At 47.3% G+C, this 14093-nt stretch overlaps 1 protein-coding gene across 1 annotated transcript; it reads left to right on the forward strand.

The window, feature by feature from the left end:
- The first annotated feature begins 11379 nt into the window (after positions 1-11379).
- On the forward strand, positions 11380-12830 carry LOC119977593 (P2Y purinoceptor 2-like). The gene has a single exon (XM_038818713.1). It carries the CDS (start codon positions 11461-11463, stop codon positions 12517-12519), a length of 1059 nt encoding a protein of 352 aa, XP_038674641.1. The 5' UTR covers positions 11380-11460; the 3' UTR covers positions 12520-12830.
- Positions 12831-14093: the final 1263 nt, after the last annotated feature.

The raw sequence follows: 14093 nt of genomic DNA on the forward strand, positions 1-14093 counted from the left end.
CTGGGAATCACCCTACTGTTGCAGCCTTCGTCAGCCATCACAGCCATTGATACCACACGAGTATCTTCTGTCTGATCCGTCGTTGAGGACTTGTTTTGTATTGAACTTTGTCTGGTTCTTCCCCACTGACATTACTGTCATGGGTCACCATGTTTAAGACTCCTGACAGCATTGTTTTTGGGATCAATGTAACATTCAAGCCTCTCCACAATGGCAAGGTGGCAATCCAAGGAAAAGTGTGCATTTATTTATGGAGCAAGACTGTGCATGCTCTGAGGGACAGTCCTTTGTAAAATATACCCATTCCATGACTCAATTAGCGTACAAAACGTACCATGCTACTGAAACACAAATGATTTTAAGGCTGCCATTTGATACATGCCCTCATTTATGGCAGACTTGGGTCACATGACTTACAACCAATCTGACAGCACCCCCACCCTGTGCAGTCAGAGCTCTCAGCGCCCCCACCCAGTGCTGTCACACCCACCTGAAATGAAATGAAAAATGAAAATCGCTTATTGTCACAAGTAGACTTCAAATGAAGATACTGTGAAAAGCCCCTAGTCGCCACATTCCGGCGCCTGTTCGGGGAGGCTGGTACAGGAATTGAGCCGTGCTGCTGGCCTGCCTTGGTTTGCTTTCAAAGCCAGTGATTTAGTCCTGTGGTAAACCAGCCCCACCTTCCCAGTCTCAGGACTCTCAGTACCCTCGTCTCACAACTATCAGCAACCCCCTACCCCCCCCCCCCCCCGCCAACAAGGCCCCCCTTGCTGTCACATGGGTCATATCAACTTACAATCATTAAAAAAAGGGTCACAGTGGGAATAGGTTTGGGAAACACTGAATTAAGACATCCCAGTGCTATGTCAGTAAGGTTGCTAACTGTGATTAAATATATTCCTGGATATTTCATCACATGGCATTCCCCCCCCCACTCCAGCCATTAGTTAGCCAACACATCCACCCTTGTGACGGACTGCCTTCCTACGATAATTGGAAAGCAAAAAGATTAATTACCCAATTGGATGATACTTGACTGTCAGCCAAGCAGCTGTTTTTCTCCCTAATATTTACATAATCGGTAAAGAGAAATGTTCAAATAATTTTTTTTTAAGCCCTGGGCTGGATTCTCCTTTTCAGAGACTAAAGCCGGATTCTTCGTCCAGCCAGACCCATTTTCCAGTACAGCGAGCCCCCGCCAGCAGCGGGATCCTCCCTTCTGGCAGCCGGCCAATGGCGTTTCCCATTGCAGCCATCCTGCACTGTGGGGAAACCCGTGAGCGTGCTGCTGGTGCAGCGGAGGATCCCGCTGACAGAGAATCCCGCCGTAAGTGTTGATGTTGGGACAGAATCGGTGGACTACTACGACAGCAAAATTGGTGCCGGTCCTGGGGCAATTCCGGAACCGGTAATGGGCTAGCGCCGATGTTAAGTGGAACACGAGCGATTCCAGTGAAAAACGGTGTTGGATTCACTGGGTGCGGGATTGGCATTCTAGATGCTGACAAGCTGCAGCTGCATATTAACGCCCCACTCGTCACACACACTCATTTGAGCCAACACGATGGCACTGTTTACACTGGAGCGCGCCCATCCGATTGATAGGTCGGCTGGGGCCAGAAGCTGCAGGCGGGTGGGACGCGTGGTGCTAAGTTCACAGTGGGCAGTCAGCAGCCGCATGGCTGACTTGCAGGCTGAGGCAATGGCATTCCATGCCCACCCACCCCGACCCCATGGCCCACTTCCTGGCCACCCCGCTAATCCCACCGACCCTGGCTGAAGCCCAACGGCATAGCTGTCAGCACACTATAGGGATGTTAGACACTTTCCGTACCCCCTCTGTCTCCCTCAGCAGCCACGGCACATGTTTCAGGATTTTTAAAACCACAAGTGACAGTCGCTGTTGGTAATTCCTCCCGGCGGAGGCGGAGTATCCCTGAGGCCCCAGAGAATACCGCATCAGGCCAGTTAGTGATATGCCAACGGTGTTACTACACGTGCGGAGTAGACTGCATTGACATCCCTGTCGAGGCACCGGAGCATGGCATTCTGCCCATATCTATCTTGGGGGGGGGCCAGCCATGATTTTCGCCTCACGGATGGTTCCCCATCCAATCGCGTTTCCCAATTCCGACATCCGCTGACAGAGAATCCCGCCGGAATCTTTTAAGGTCTCTTTGATTTTTCTTGAGAGTTGCACATAGCAGTGTCCTAGAGATTGATCTTCATTTCCTGGAGACTCCAGATGACTCCCAGCAACCCTATACGCCAGAGATGTTGCATCACCTGTTCCAGCTGTCTGCTAACAAAAAACAATGATCTGATATTGCAAAATAACTCATGCACTTTAGGGAAGGAAATCTGCCGTCCTTTCCTGTTCTGGCCTGCATTTGACTCCGGACCCACAGTAATGTGGTTGAATCTTAACTGCCCTCACGGATAAATACTGGCCCAGCCAGCGATGCCCAACATCCCATGAACAAATAAAAAAAATTCCAAATGTTGTTTCCAAGACAGATGTGGAGGTATGTCACCTCTTCTATTCAATAAACCTTTAGGGCAGTATCTTGAGGCCATGCTGAGACCAGATCTTTAGGCCAACAGGGCCCAAAAATACCACCATGGGCTGGTATTTCCTATTCCCATGGCATCGGCCATTTTGCCACAGTGGGTTTGGAGCAGGCAGGGCTTCGTGCTCCCACAAGCCAGGCTGCCAATTGGGCTCGTTAAGAGCATTGATAGAGATAAGTTAAGGAAGCCGTTTAGGATTTTACCAGTCAACCTCTAGTTTCCTGATGTGATGGGGACAGATTAACATGGAGTCAGACACCGAGAAGCAGGCCCTGGGGATCCAGTGCTCCAACAGGCAGTCTCCCCTCCGCCACCCCCACCTCGCACTGCGTGACCAAGGACTGCACTGTAAAGAAATTCCCCCACCCACTCTCCAGTGAGGGCCTGACAGCTTTTTTGTATTTTTAATTACATTTATTTTAAGAAAGCGGCTAACTGAAGCATGCTCTTTTTTACTTACCTCGGACTGCCGAGAGCTCTGATTGGCGCTGCAATTTTGAGAGCGTCGTCCACTGTCCTTATTTTAAATCTTATTATTCTTCAGTTTTTCATAATTTTCACCATACACACAACAAAAGAAAAACAAGGAAACAACCACAAAAACAGCCCCATCAATATAGCCTGAAGCATCGACTTGTGCATTCCAAAAATAAGTTAAAAAACAGAAAAAAAAAACAAACCAAACCCACCCCCAGTGTTCAATGGCAACAAGTTCCCGAAAGTGCACCCCACCCACCCTTATCTCAAATTTCACATTCTCCAGGGTCAAGAACTCCAGCAGGTAGGTTCCCCCCCGCCACACCGAGGCACAGGGTGGAAAAGCTGATCACCACCTCAGCTGGACACCCCCCCCCCCCCCCCCCCCCCCCCAAGGCAATCAGCGAGGTGAAGGCTAAAACATCTGCGTCTGCAGCCTGGGCCGGTCGGACACCCCGAAAATGGCCTCGTCGGGACCTAGTTCCAAGTGCACATGTAACACCCATGAGATAATATCAAAAACCTTCCTCCAATACCTGTCCAGCTTAGGGCAGGATCAAAACATACGTACATGGTTTGCAGTCCCCTCCCACACCGCTCGCAGGCAACTCTTCTTCCCACTTGTTCTTAATCCTTTCCGTGGACACCCTCTTCTTTTCCTAAATCTTCCTGCAAATCGCCAACACCCCCCATTTACCAACCCCCTGCCAACAATACCTCCTCCAACAATGAGGGGTCCGGTGCTATCAGGAACCTCGGAAACTCCTTCCTTACAAAGTCTCGCGTTTGCAGGTACCTAAACCCTTCGTCTTGTGCTAATCCGTACTTCACCCCCAACCTCGCAAAGCGTCCCGCCAGGAACAGATTTTTTATTACCTTGATCCCCCTCTCCTCCCAGCTTCGAAACCTCCCATCCAACCTCCCCGGGTCAAACCTATGATTCCCCTTAAGTGGCATAGCCATCCGCTGTCCTTAATTGAACAGGGGACCTGCCTCCATGCCAATTAATGCCAGTCAAAATCCCAGATCAGCGATTGTTTCCTCTCAGAAGCAGGTTAAAGTCCCTGTTCGAAACAGGCAGGTTCCTGTATCCCTTCCCCAAAGTGAAAATGGAGCTCACAACGTTTCATCACAGAACTGAAATGGTTCTATCTGGTTTAAAGACTTCCATTTCTTTTAGGTTTTCATTTGGCGCTGTGAGGGGGTAGAGAATGGTTCCTTTAACTACCAGGAGGGCATGTGGCTTTTCCTGATGATGATGGCAACGTTAGGTAAAATAATTGATCATCTTGTGATCAGAGAAGAGAGGATGTGTACAGGCCCAGGAAAAGAAACAGGCATTTTAAATACAGCTTGCGATATTCTGCATGCAGTCAATCTCCTGAGAGTTGTTGCTGAGATGAATGACTAACTTTTGTAAGAGTTTCAGCTACAAAACAAGTCATCTAGATAGAAGGATGATGATTATAGATATGTTTTAATCTGCAGATATACAAGATGGCAGTGTTCTGCTGAACAGAATTATTTCTCGCCACAAGAACTATGAAATAACTGATAGCATTACTGGAGCTCCAGAGGAATAGCCTATGGAAGTGGTGAGGTAATCTTAAATTTATTTAAAACCAGGAAAGATTTACAAATTTGAGTGGAGGCAACTATCAGGGAAAATTGGGTCGGCTCTTTTCTCATGGTCTATACTGAATGAAGGTTTATTAAATTACGACAGAGCTAGATAGGATAGATGCGGAGAAACTGTTTTCACATGTGCACGAGTCTAGAATTAGGGAACATAAATATCTGAAATATCACCAAAAGATCAAATGAAGAACTTGCTTGAAGTGTGGCACTTGTTGCCAAATGGAGTAATGTAGATAGCAGTGACATAGATAAAGGAAGGCTTGATGCATGCGTGAGGCAGAGGGCAACACAGTGGCTCAGTGGTTAGCACTGCTGCCTCACAGTGTCAGGGACCGGTGTTCAATTCCGGACTCGGGTGACTGTCTGTGTGGAGTTTGCACATTTCCCCCATGTCTGTGTGGGTTTCGTTCGGGTGTTCAATTTTCCTCCTACAGTCCAAAAATGTGCCGATCAGGTGCATTTGCCATGGTAAATTGCCCCTTAGTGTCCAAAAGATTAGGAAGGGTTACTGGGTCACGGGGATAGGGTGGGGCATGGACCTAGGATGGGTGCTTTGCAAAGTCGTTGCCGAATCGATAGGCTGAATGGCCTCTTTCTGTACTGTAGTGATTCTGTGATGAGGAAGGAGGGAGCTGAGTGCTTTGAATAAGATTGGAAGTGGTAATTAAGAATCAGAGACGGTGCATGGAGAGTATAAACACTGGCATGGATCAGTAGGGTCTAATGAGTTAATAATGCATTAGCGATTCCCTGTAATGACTGCTAATGCCTGATATTCTCAAATGCCTGTGTGAGAAATGATCTATGCACGGCTGGTAGTTAGATTTTAGGAGAACTTGGCCATAGGAGGAAATGTTTTTCAGTGATCACACATGAATTTACCATGGGAAATGATGGGAAATGACATAATGCATTGCACAACACTATTTGAATATATTGGCCCACATCTTTGCAGCTGAGAAATGGAGAATTGTTGAATGAATCAGAGGTCTGGGACTGTTGGGATTGTATTCAGATGTTTTGCAAGTTTATATTCCCGTAAGCCCTAGTTAAGGAGATAGTTTAGAGAATGAGGATGGTCACTGTCTAGGATTGTTAGCAGGCTGAGAATTTGTTACTTGAAAGAAAAGAAAATATCAAACATTTCTTGGGTAATTTTTAGACACAACGGCTGGGATTCTCCGTTCTGGAGCCTAAGTGCTTTCACCAACAGAGAATTGCTAATGGTCTCCACCATTGACAAGTAGGGTCATCCTCTGCCCCCCACTCACCACGTGAGTGACTGGTCACCACTCCCTTTGATATGCAAATAATCCATTCAATTTCATATAGCAATAAACTGTACGAGCCAGTGATTGACAGTTATATTGGTTAAGGCACAGCTGCTTAGGGGGCGTGTTTATTTATATTTCCCTTCAGGCTTGAATGCATCTCAATGTACTGTTTTGATGCTAATCAAAATGTTTATGAAAAGTCTTGCTATGATTGGCACCTCCTCACCTTACCAAAAGCAGCTAAGTTATTTCTGCTGAGGAAGAGAGGAAGTGAAAACACATAGCTCCTTTTGACCTGGTGAGGAGCTGTTAGTCATAGGAAGAGTGTTTATAACATTATGGTTAGCCCCTACTTGTCAGCGCAAGTTTGGGAGGGGGCAGGATTAGCGTTGTGGGGGGAGGGGGGTTTCTGATACACTTTGGGAGGGCACCTCAGTAATACACTGACCCACTTGACACTCCTTGACACTCCTTGACACTTCTTCGGGCCCACTGCATCAGGGCCACACCTTCGCAAACTTGCACCAAAGCCCGCCCGGAGGACTTCCTGCTATAGGGGTTGGTGCGTAATGGGGAAGTGGTGAATTGGGCTTCCAGTTCGTTAACCAAATGGAAATGGATTCCTGATCAGAGAGGCGTCGAATGGAAAATCCTCGCTATTTTCCCGGCAACAAGTTAAATGTGATTGCATCATTAATTGAAAAGTTTCATTAACCCTATTCTCTCACTACCAGTATAAATTAGCAGTAACCACAATGTTAAACAATAAGTGCCCTGATTTACTTCCATGCAGATTAACTGGGCTGGATTCTCCGCAGCCCCGCGCCAAAATCGCATTTGCCGCAGAGCGGAGAATCCAATTTCACGCCGCAATCGGGCCCTTCACCGGTCCGGCGATTCTCCGGGACCCAAGAATAGACGTGATCGCAGAGTACGCCGCATGGCTGTCGGCCCATTGACAGAGGCCAGCCCAGCGATCCTCCGCTCCCGACCGACCGAGTTCCAGACAACGTGGAACTAACCTGGTATTGCTGGTTGGGATGCTGGCATGGCGGCTGCGGACTTAGTCCACGGCCGCCATGGTGAGGGGCGGGGGGGATCGGACACTTGGGGGGCCTTATAGTCGGCGGGGGGTTAGATCCGTGTGGTCAGATGCTCGGGCGTGCGGCCGTTTGGCGGCGTCTAATTTTTATGTCTGCCTCCGCGGTCCGAGTCCACCATGGAGCTCGGCGCGGCCACTGGGTGCCGCCACTGTGCGCATGCACGGACTTAAAATCGGAAGTGCCGGGACCTGTATCCGCAGCTAAAGCTGCGTGAATTACTCCGGGTCCCTGCTAGCCCACTGCAGGTACTTTGTTCCAGGAATCTCTCGAGTAAAACTCCAGCCTTTTGGGGAGAATCCAGCCCCCTGTTTCTCTAATTTATATCGAGAAACAATCTTTCCATTTTCTCAGTCGGTATCGGGTGTCAAAAACTGGTGCAAACATGGATGCGCAGAGATCTTAAATCTGTCTAAGAGTTATAATCTGAGCTGTGAGTAATAAAGCCTTTTAGATATGGTAGTTGGGGCAGATGAATGTCATAGTTCTGTTCAAGTGTTAAATGAGCAATTTCCACAAATCTATGTCTTAGTTGACCACATAAGGCTCTTTCCAAAAGCTGATTGTTTTTTTTTACATCTACTGCCCCGATAAACCTTTTACATCTTATATATAACAGACCATAACAAATACCAGAAAATAGGAAATTATTGTGATATTATCCACTACTGGTGATTGTGCCACAAAATGGAACTCAGAATGAATCAACAAGTTGTGCATTACATTTGGGAAATACAATTGCGAGAAGCTTAATTGGATTTATCTCCCATGACCATCGGTAATTGGCTTCATTTTTAATTTTAGCTCACCAGTACTAATTATTTCCTAACCTGTTAACCTGCCTGTTGATATTTGCAGCAACTCTTCTTCTACGCGAAGAACTGATTCTTCTGGGTCCCGCCTGATTTGGTCTGTTCGGCCTCTTGCGTCCAACTTACCAATAACCATGCGGAAGTTTGAGCCTAAATAGTAATTTGCTGGTTTTAATTTTGGGACATTGCTGCATGTGTGAAAATCGGCTGCTGTGTTTCCCTATATAACAACCACAATATTTCTAAACATCTGGGAGTTAAGTGCTTTCATGCCCTCTCTTTCACAGCAGAAAGCAAGTAACTGCTTTTGATGTGGTCATTAGCTGTCAATCATAGCTGGATGTTTATAAACATCATGGTTAGGTTCACAGTAGGCTATTGAAATCCATTCAATAATGAAAGGAAATGAAAGTAAACAATCCAGACACCTGGCTGCCTGGAAGCTGCCAATTACAGCCTACTAAAAGCCATTTCTCTATGAAGTGAATAAAAGCTTTGCAGATCAAAGGATCTGAGGGGATTTAAAGCCTTGTGTTGAGTTTCCGCTTTCTATGAAGATACAGCTGTTGCTTTCTAGATGTCTGATTGAGGCAGCAGGTGAAAGGGACAGGTGAGTAAAAAAACAGTGATTTTCTTTCACTGTTTCTGCCTGGACTGCTCTATAGCGGTGGTGGGGGTTCTTTGTTATGGGGTGTTCTGTTATTGAGGGTTCTCTGATATAGGAGTTCTCTTTTATGGTGTTTTGGGGATATGGGGATCTCTGATATGGGAGGTTCTCCAATATTAGGGTTTAAGATCATAAGACATAGGAGCAGAATTAGGCCACTCGGCCCATCGAGTCTGCTCCTCCATTCAATCATGGCTGATATTTTTCTCATCCCCGTTCTCCTGCCTTCTCCCCATAACCCCTGATCCCCTTATTAATCAAGAACCTATCTATCTCTTATTAAAGCTACTCAGTGATTTGACCTCCACAGCCTTCTGCGGCAAAGAGTTCCACAGATTCACCACCCTCTGGCTGAAGAAATTCCTTCTCATTGCTGTTTTAAAGGATCATCCTTTAGTCTGAAATTGTGTTCTTTGATTCTAGTTTTTCCTACAAATGGAAACATCCTCATCATGTCCACTCTCAGGCCTTGCAGTATCCTGTAAGTTACAGTAAGACCTCCTCTCATCCTTCTAAAGTCCTCAACCGTTCATCATACGACAGGCTCTTCATTCCAGGGATGATTCTTGTGAACCTTCTTTGGATTCTTTCCAAGGCCAGCACATCATTCCTTAGATACGGGCCCCAAAACTTCTCACAATACTCCAAATGGGTCTGACCAGAGCCTTATACAGCCTCAGAAGTACATCCTTGGTCTTGTATTCTAGCCCTCTCGACATGAATGCTGACATTGCATTTGCCTTCCTAACTACCGACTGATGGGGGTACTCTGATATGGGGGGGCTTCTGGTTGGGGTTTCTGGTGGGGAGTCTGATGGGGAGTCTCTGGTGGGGGGTCTCTGTTGTGGAATTGGATCATCCTCATTCATGTGTGCTGTGGGTGGGGTTGGGGGGGGGGGGGGTGATGCAGCAATTCCCATGGTGGGGGTGGGGTGGGGTAAGAATACCTTTACCTGTCATCGGACCGGGGGAGGGGGGGGGGGGGAGGGGGGCTGTTGTAGGATTAGCGTTGCGGGGGAGGGGGGCCAGCTGCCGGACCTCGTTATCGGGCCACCCACTCAAAATGGCGGCCTGTTAGCAGGATTTGCCACAGAATAATGCCGGATCTCTGCCATGCATAAATTGTGATGGTAAGGGACAGGGAGCCGCTCCTGGGCACCGCTCCCAGTGCAAACCAGAAGCAATTCAGCTCTGGCAGGAGAACATGAGGCTGCATTCTCCGATTCTGCGCCACTGTCTGGAGGAAGCATCCGGTCTTACGACCAAAACGTCGGTGGCGCCCCCGCACCGCGCTCCGCCCGGTGGCGGGCTTGCAGCCGTGCCACATAAAGCCACCATCAGATACGGTAGCAGAATGGCCGGGTCCGTGGCAGCCCATGTGCATGGCGGCGGCCGCTCCATATAACATGGTGCCGGCTGCGTGCGGACCTGGCGTCCAAATAGTGCCCCTCATCACCCTTGGACCATCCCACACCAGTGTCCCCAGGCCCCGTTGAAGCCCCTCCTGCCAGCGGCTCCCCCCGCCCCCCCCGCCCCACGACTGTGGCGGCGTTGGACACTGTCCGCAGCCGCCACGCTAGGTTCACGAAGGTTGAGAGGACACGTGTCCCACATCGTCGGCCCAAGTCTGCCCATCGGGGGTGGAGCATTGGGGGAGAGCCTCAGGTGACATCCTGAGGCCGTCCCACCAGCGTGTGGTGTACTCTTTGAGTACTCCGTTTTAAAGGGCGGCATGTGGTGCAATGGTTCACACTGGGACTGCGGCACTGAGGACCCGGGTTCGAATCCTGCTCTGGGTCACTGTCCGTGTGGAGTTTGTACATTCTGCCCATGTCTGCGTTGGTTTCGCACCCATAACCCAAAGATGTACAGGTTAGGTGGATTGGCTAAATTGTCCCTTAATTGGAAAAAAATATAATTGGGTACTCTAAATTTCCCCTTCATGAGGTCATGTTGAGTCTGCTTGACTATATTACACCATCCAGGACAAAGCCGTGCTCTCAGACACCATGTACGCTATATCTTTGCCTCTGCTTATCTACTACTACGCAAAACACAACGACTGGCCCTTTGGGGCAGCTTTGTGTAAAATTGTCCGATTCCTCTTTTACACATGGACTGCAGTAGTTCAAGAAGGCAGCTCACCAACACCTTCTGCAGGGCAATTAGGATGGGCAATAAAATTGCAGGTGTAGTCTACAATGCCCATGTGTCATGAAAGAATTGAAAAAAAAAAGTTGATCCAGTCATTATCACATTGCTGTAGGAGAAACCTTGCAGGGCAAAAATTAATTGCTGCATTTCCTACATTACAGCAGTGACGACATTCAAAAAAATACCTCACTGGCAGTAAAGTGCTTTGGGAAGCCCTGAGGTTATGAATAATGCTATGTGAATGCAAATCAGTCCTCCCCCACCTCTCTCCCTCGCCCCCTCTCTTTCCTTGCAGTAATATAATACTAATCTATTTTCACAATTACATTCTATTTTCTCTTCATCCTTCCTGGATGTTTCCCTGTGTCTACCCGACTCAAGAAGGCAAACAGATAATCATAGCCATTGGTACTGGCTGGTTCGTGTGATAAGGTGGCAATAGGTTCCTATGGGGTTGATCCAGCTTTCTCTTGGTATTTTCCATAACGGCACAAGTCAGGAGAAGAAGCCACCATTTGGGATTAGATTCCATGCTGTCTTATCCTTTGGAATTGATGATCCATTGTGCTGAGGTATCCTTATTGTCAATCCACAACAATGTAATATCATAAAAGATTAAATGCTAATAAAAGAAATGAAATTCTCATTTTAAATATAACCTTTCTTTGTTGTTCAGGGAGTCTGGAAAGGATCGGAAATGAAGTTGGACCACTGCCGCTTAAAACAGCAAATTCAAATTTAAGTTCTCCAATCCTGGTTTGAACATGGATGGAACGTATGAGAATCCACAAAATTGTACTTTTGATGAGGACTTCAAATCTATTCTGCTTCCAGTGTCTTACGGGATAGTGTTTGTGGTAGGACTTGTTCTCAATGCTCTTGCAATATGGGTCTTTGTTTTTCGAATGAGACCTTGGAACGTATCGACCACCTACATGTTCAACCTCGCTCTCTCAGACATCATGTACGCTATATCATTGCCTCTGCTTATCTACTACTACGCAAAACACAACGACTGGCCCTTTGGGGCAGCTTTGTGTAAAATTGTCCGATTCCTCTTTTACACCAACCTGTACTGCAGTATCCTTTTCCTCACTTGTATGAGCATCTATAGATTCCTGGGGATCTGCTTTCCAATGCAGTCACTGAGATGGTCAAACTTGCGATACACACGAATAGTATGCATTGTTGTTTGGGGTATTGTCATAGCATTCCAGATACCAATATTTGTATTTGTTGACATAGAGGGTATTGGTAACACTACCCTTTGCTATGACACCACGAACCAAATACATTTTAATCAGTTTGTGATTTACAGCGCTGTCCAGTTGGTATTGCTTTTTTGTTGTCCTTTCACGGTGGTTGTGATCTGCTACGGAATTACGGCCAAGAAACTCCTTCGGCCCAATGGCATCCGCCCTGAATATGCCAGATCCAGGAAAAAGTCAATCAAGATGATTATTACCATACTCACTGTTTTTGTCCTGTGCTTCTTACCGTTCCATATCACACGCTCCATTTACTATTCCTCAAGAAGTCTTCACGTGAGCTGTAGTAAACTAAACGCGTTTAACCTGGCGTATAAGGTCACCCGGCCCCTCGCGAGCGCAAATAGTTGCCTTGATCCAATTCTTTATGTTCTGGGTGGGCAGACATATCGAAGTAAGCTGGCGCGTAAGGGTAATGGTGTGGAAAATAAGAACAATCTTCCTTCAGCCAAAAAGAGCATTAGCGGAATGAACATCACCCACTCTGTTTATACTGCAGAAATCGGACTTGAGGAACTAAAGCAAACCGCTGCTGGAAGTAGCGACGGGGTCTAGAATTATTGCCAAGCTCGGACTTAAGGCTGTGATTTTCAACTGCTGGTTGCACATTTTAGAATGGGAAAAGGAAGCAACCAACTATTGAAAATATGTGTGGAACACCTTGACCGCTGCGCAATATCCGACACCGGGCGGTAATCTTCAGGTGGTCAAGCAGACTGTCCATCTGAAAGGAACCTTGGAGGCTGTTTAAGTTGGACGGCTAATGATAATTGTAGGATTCCAAAAGCAAGATTCATGTACTAAGGGTGTGCACCATACATACCCCTTTATTTAGTACCAGGTTGTGAGTTGTCTGATCAGGGCTCCTTAAAGGGACTGCTGGTGGCTATTTTGTTTGGTGTGGAGGCCACAAGCCTACGTGTCCAAAAGTATTCAAGACCCTCCCTGTGACCCTCTACCTCCTCCCAGGCCTGGCCTCTGACCAACACAGCATGGGAGCTAACTGACTCCCTTCCTTCCCAGAATTGGCAAACTACAGGGGGTGCTTGAACTCGCTGGCAGCATTAGAATGAGGCCATTGCCTCAAAATAGCACTGACTTTTGATCCCCTTTTGACGCAAGTTGAAAATAGCCCACCAAATATACTTTAGTGAAGAACATGGCCATTTGGCCATTATGCCGGTGCCTGGTGGTAGTTCCATTCCAGCACTTGCTCTGTCAATCCCTTTGCTCTTTTCCTTTAACCCATTCCTTCAATTGCAACCTCCCTGTCTATTTAATGTAATACTTCACTTCAATGCAGAGGAGAATCTGTGCTTAGTAGAGGCACAGTTCATCAGACAAGGGTGATGCAACAAATAGTATCTAAAGGTACTTCTGAGACTGAATAGACACTTAAGAAATTCAATTTAATTAAAATTTGGGTCAAAAGACAAACAAGGCTCTGACTTAGAATCCAATTTCAGATTGAACAGAATTTACTGAACTGTCTCTGGGTCTCACTTGCCTTCTGCACACAATTATTTATTATTCTTCCGCGGGATGTGGGCATCATTGGCTAACCCAGCATTTGTTGCCCATCCCTAATTGCCCGTGAGAAGCTGGTGCAGGGCTGTCTTCTTGAACCACTGCAGTCCCTGTCATGTAGGCACACCCACAGTGTTGTTAGGGAGGGCCTTCCAGGATTTTGACCCAGTCAAGGATCAATGCTATATTTCGATGTCAGGGTGGTGTGTGAAAAGTGGAGTTTCTAGGGGAACTTGTGGGCGGCGGTGCTCCCATGCATCTGCTGCTCTTGTCCCACAAGGTGGCAGAGTTGTGGCTTGGAAGGTGTTGCTGAAGGAACCTTGCAGCAGTGCGTCTTGTGGATGGTACTCACTGCTGCTACTGTATGCCGGTGGTGGAGGGAGTGAAGGTGATGGATGGGGTGTTGATCAAGCTGGCTGCTCTGGATTGTTTTGAACTTCTTGAGTGTTGTTGGAACTGCACTCATCCAGGCAAGTGGAGAATATTCCATGACTTGTGCCTCGTAGATGGTACAAGTTTTGGAAAGCCATGAGGTGAGTGACTTGCTGCAGAATTCCCAGCCTCTGCCCTGCTCCTGTAGGTCAGTTAATTGACGTACAGAA

This window comes from Scyliorhinus canicula, chromosome 14 (assembly GCF_902713615.1).
Source record: "Scyliorhinus canicula chromosome 14, sScyCan1.1, whole genome shotgun sequence".
In the NCBI taxonomy this organism is placed as follows: Eukaryota; Metazoa; Chordata; class Chondrichthyes; order Carcharhiniformes; family Scyliorhinidae; genus Scyliorhinus; species Scyliorhinus canicula.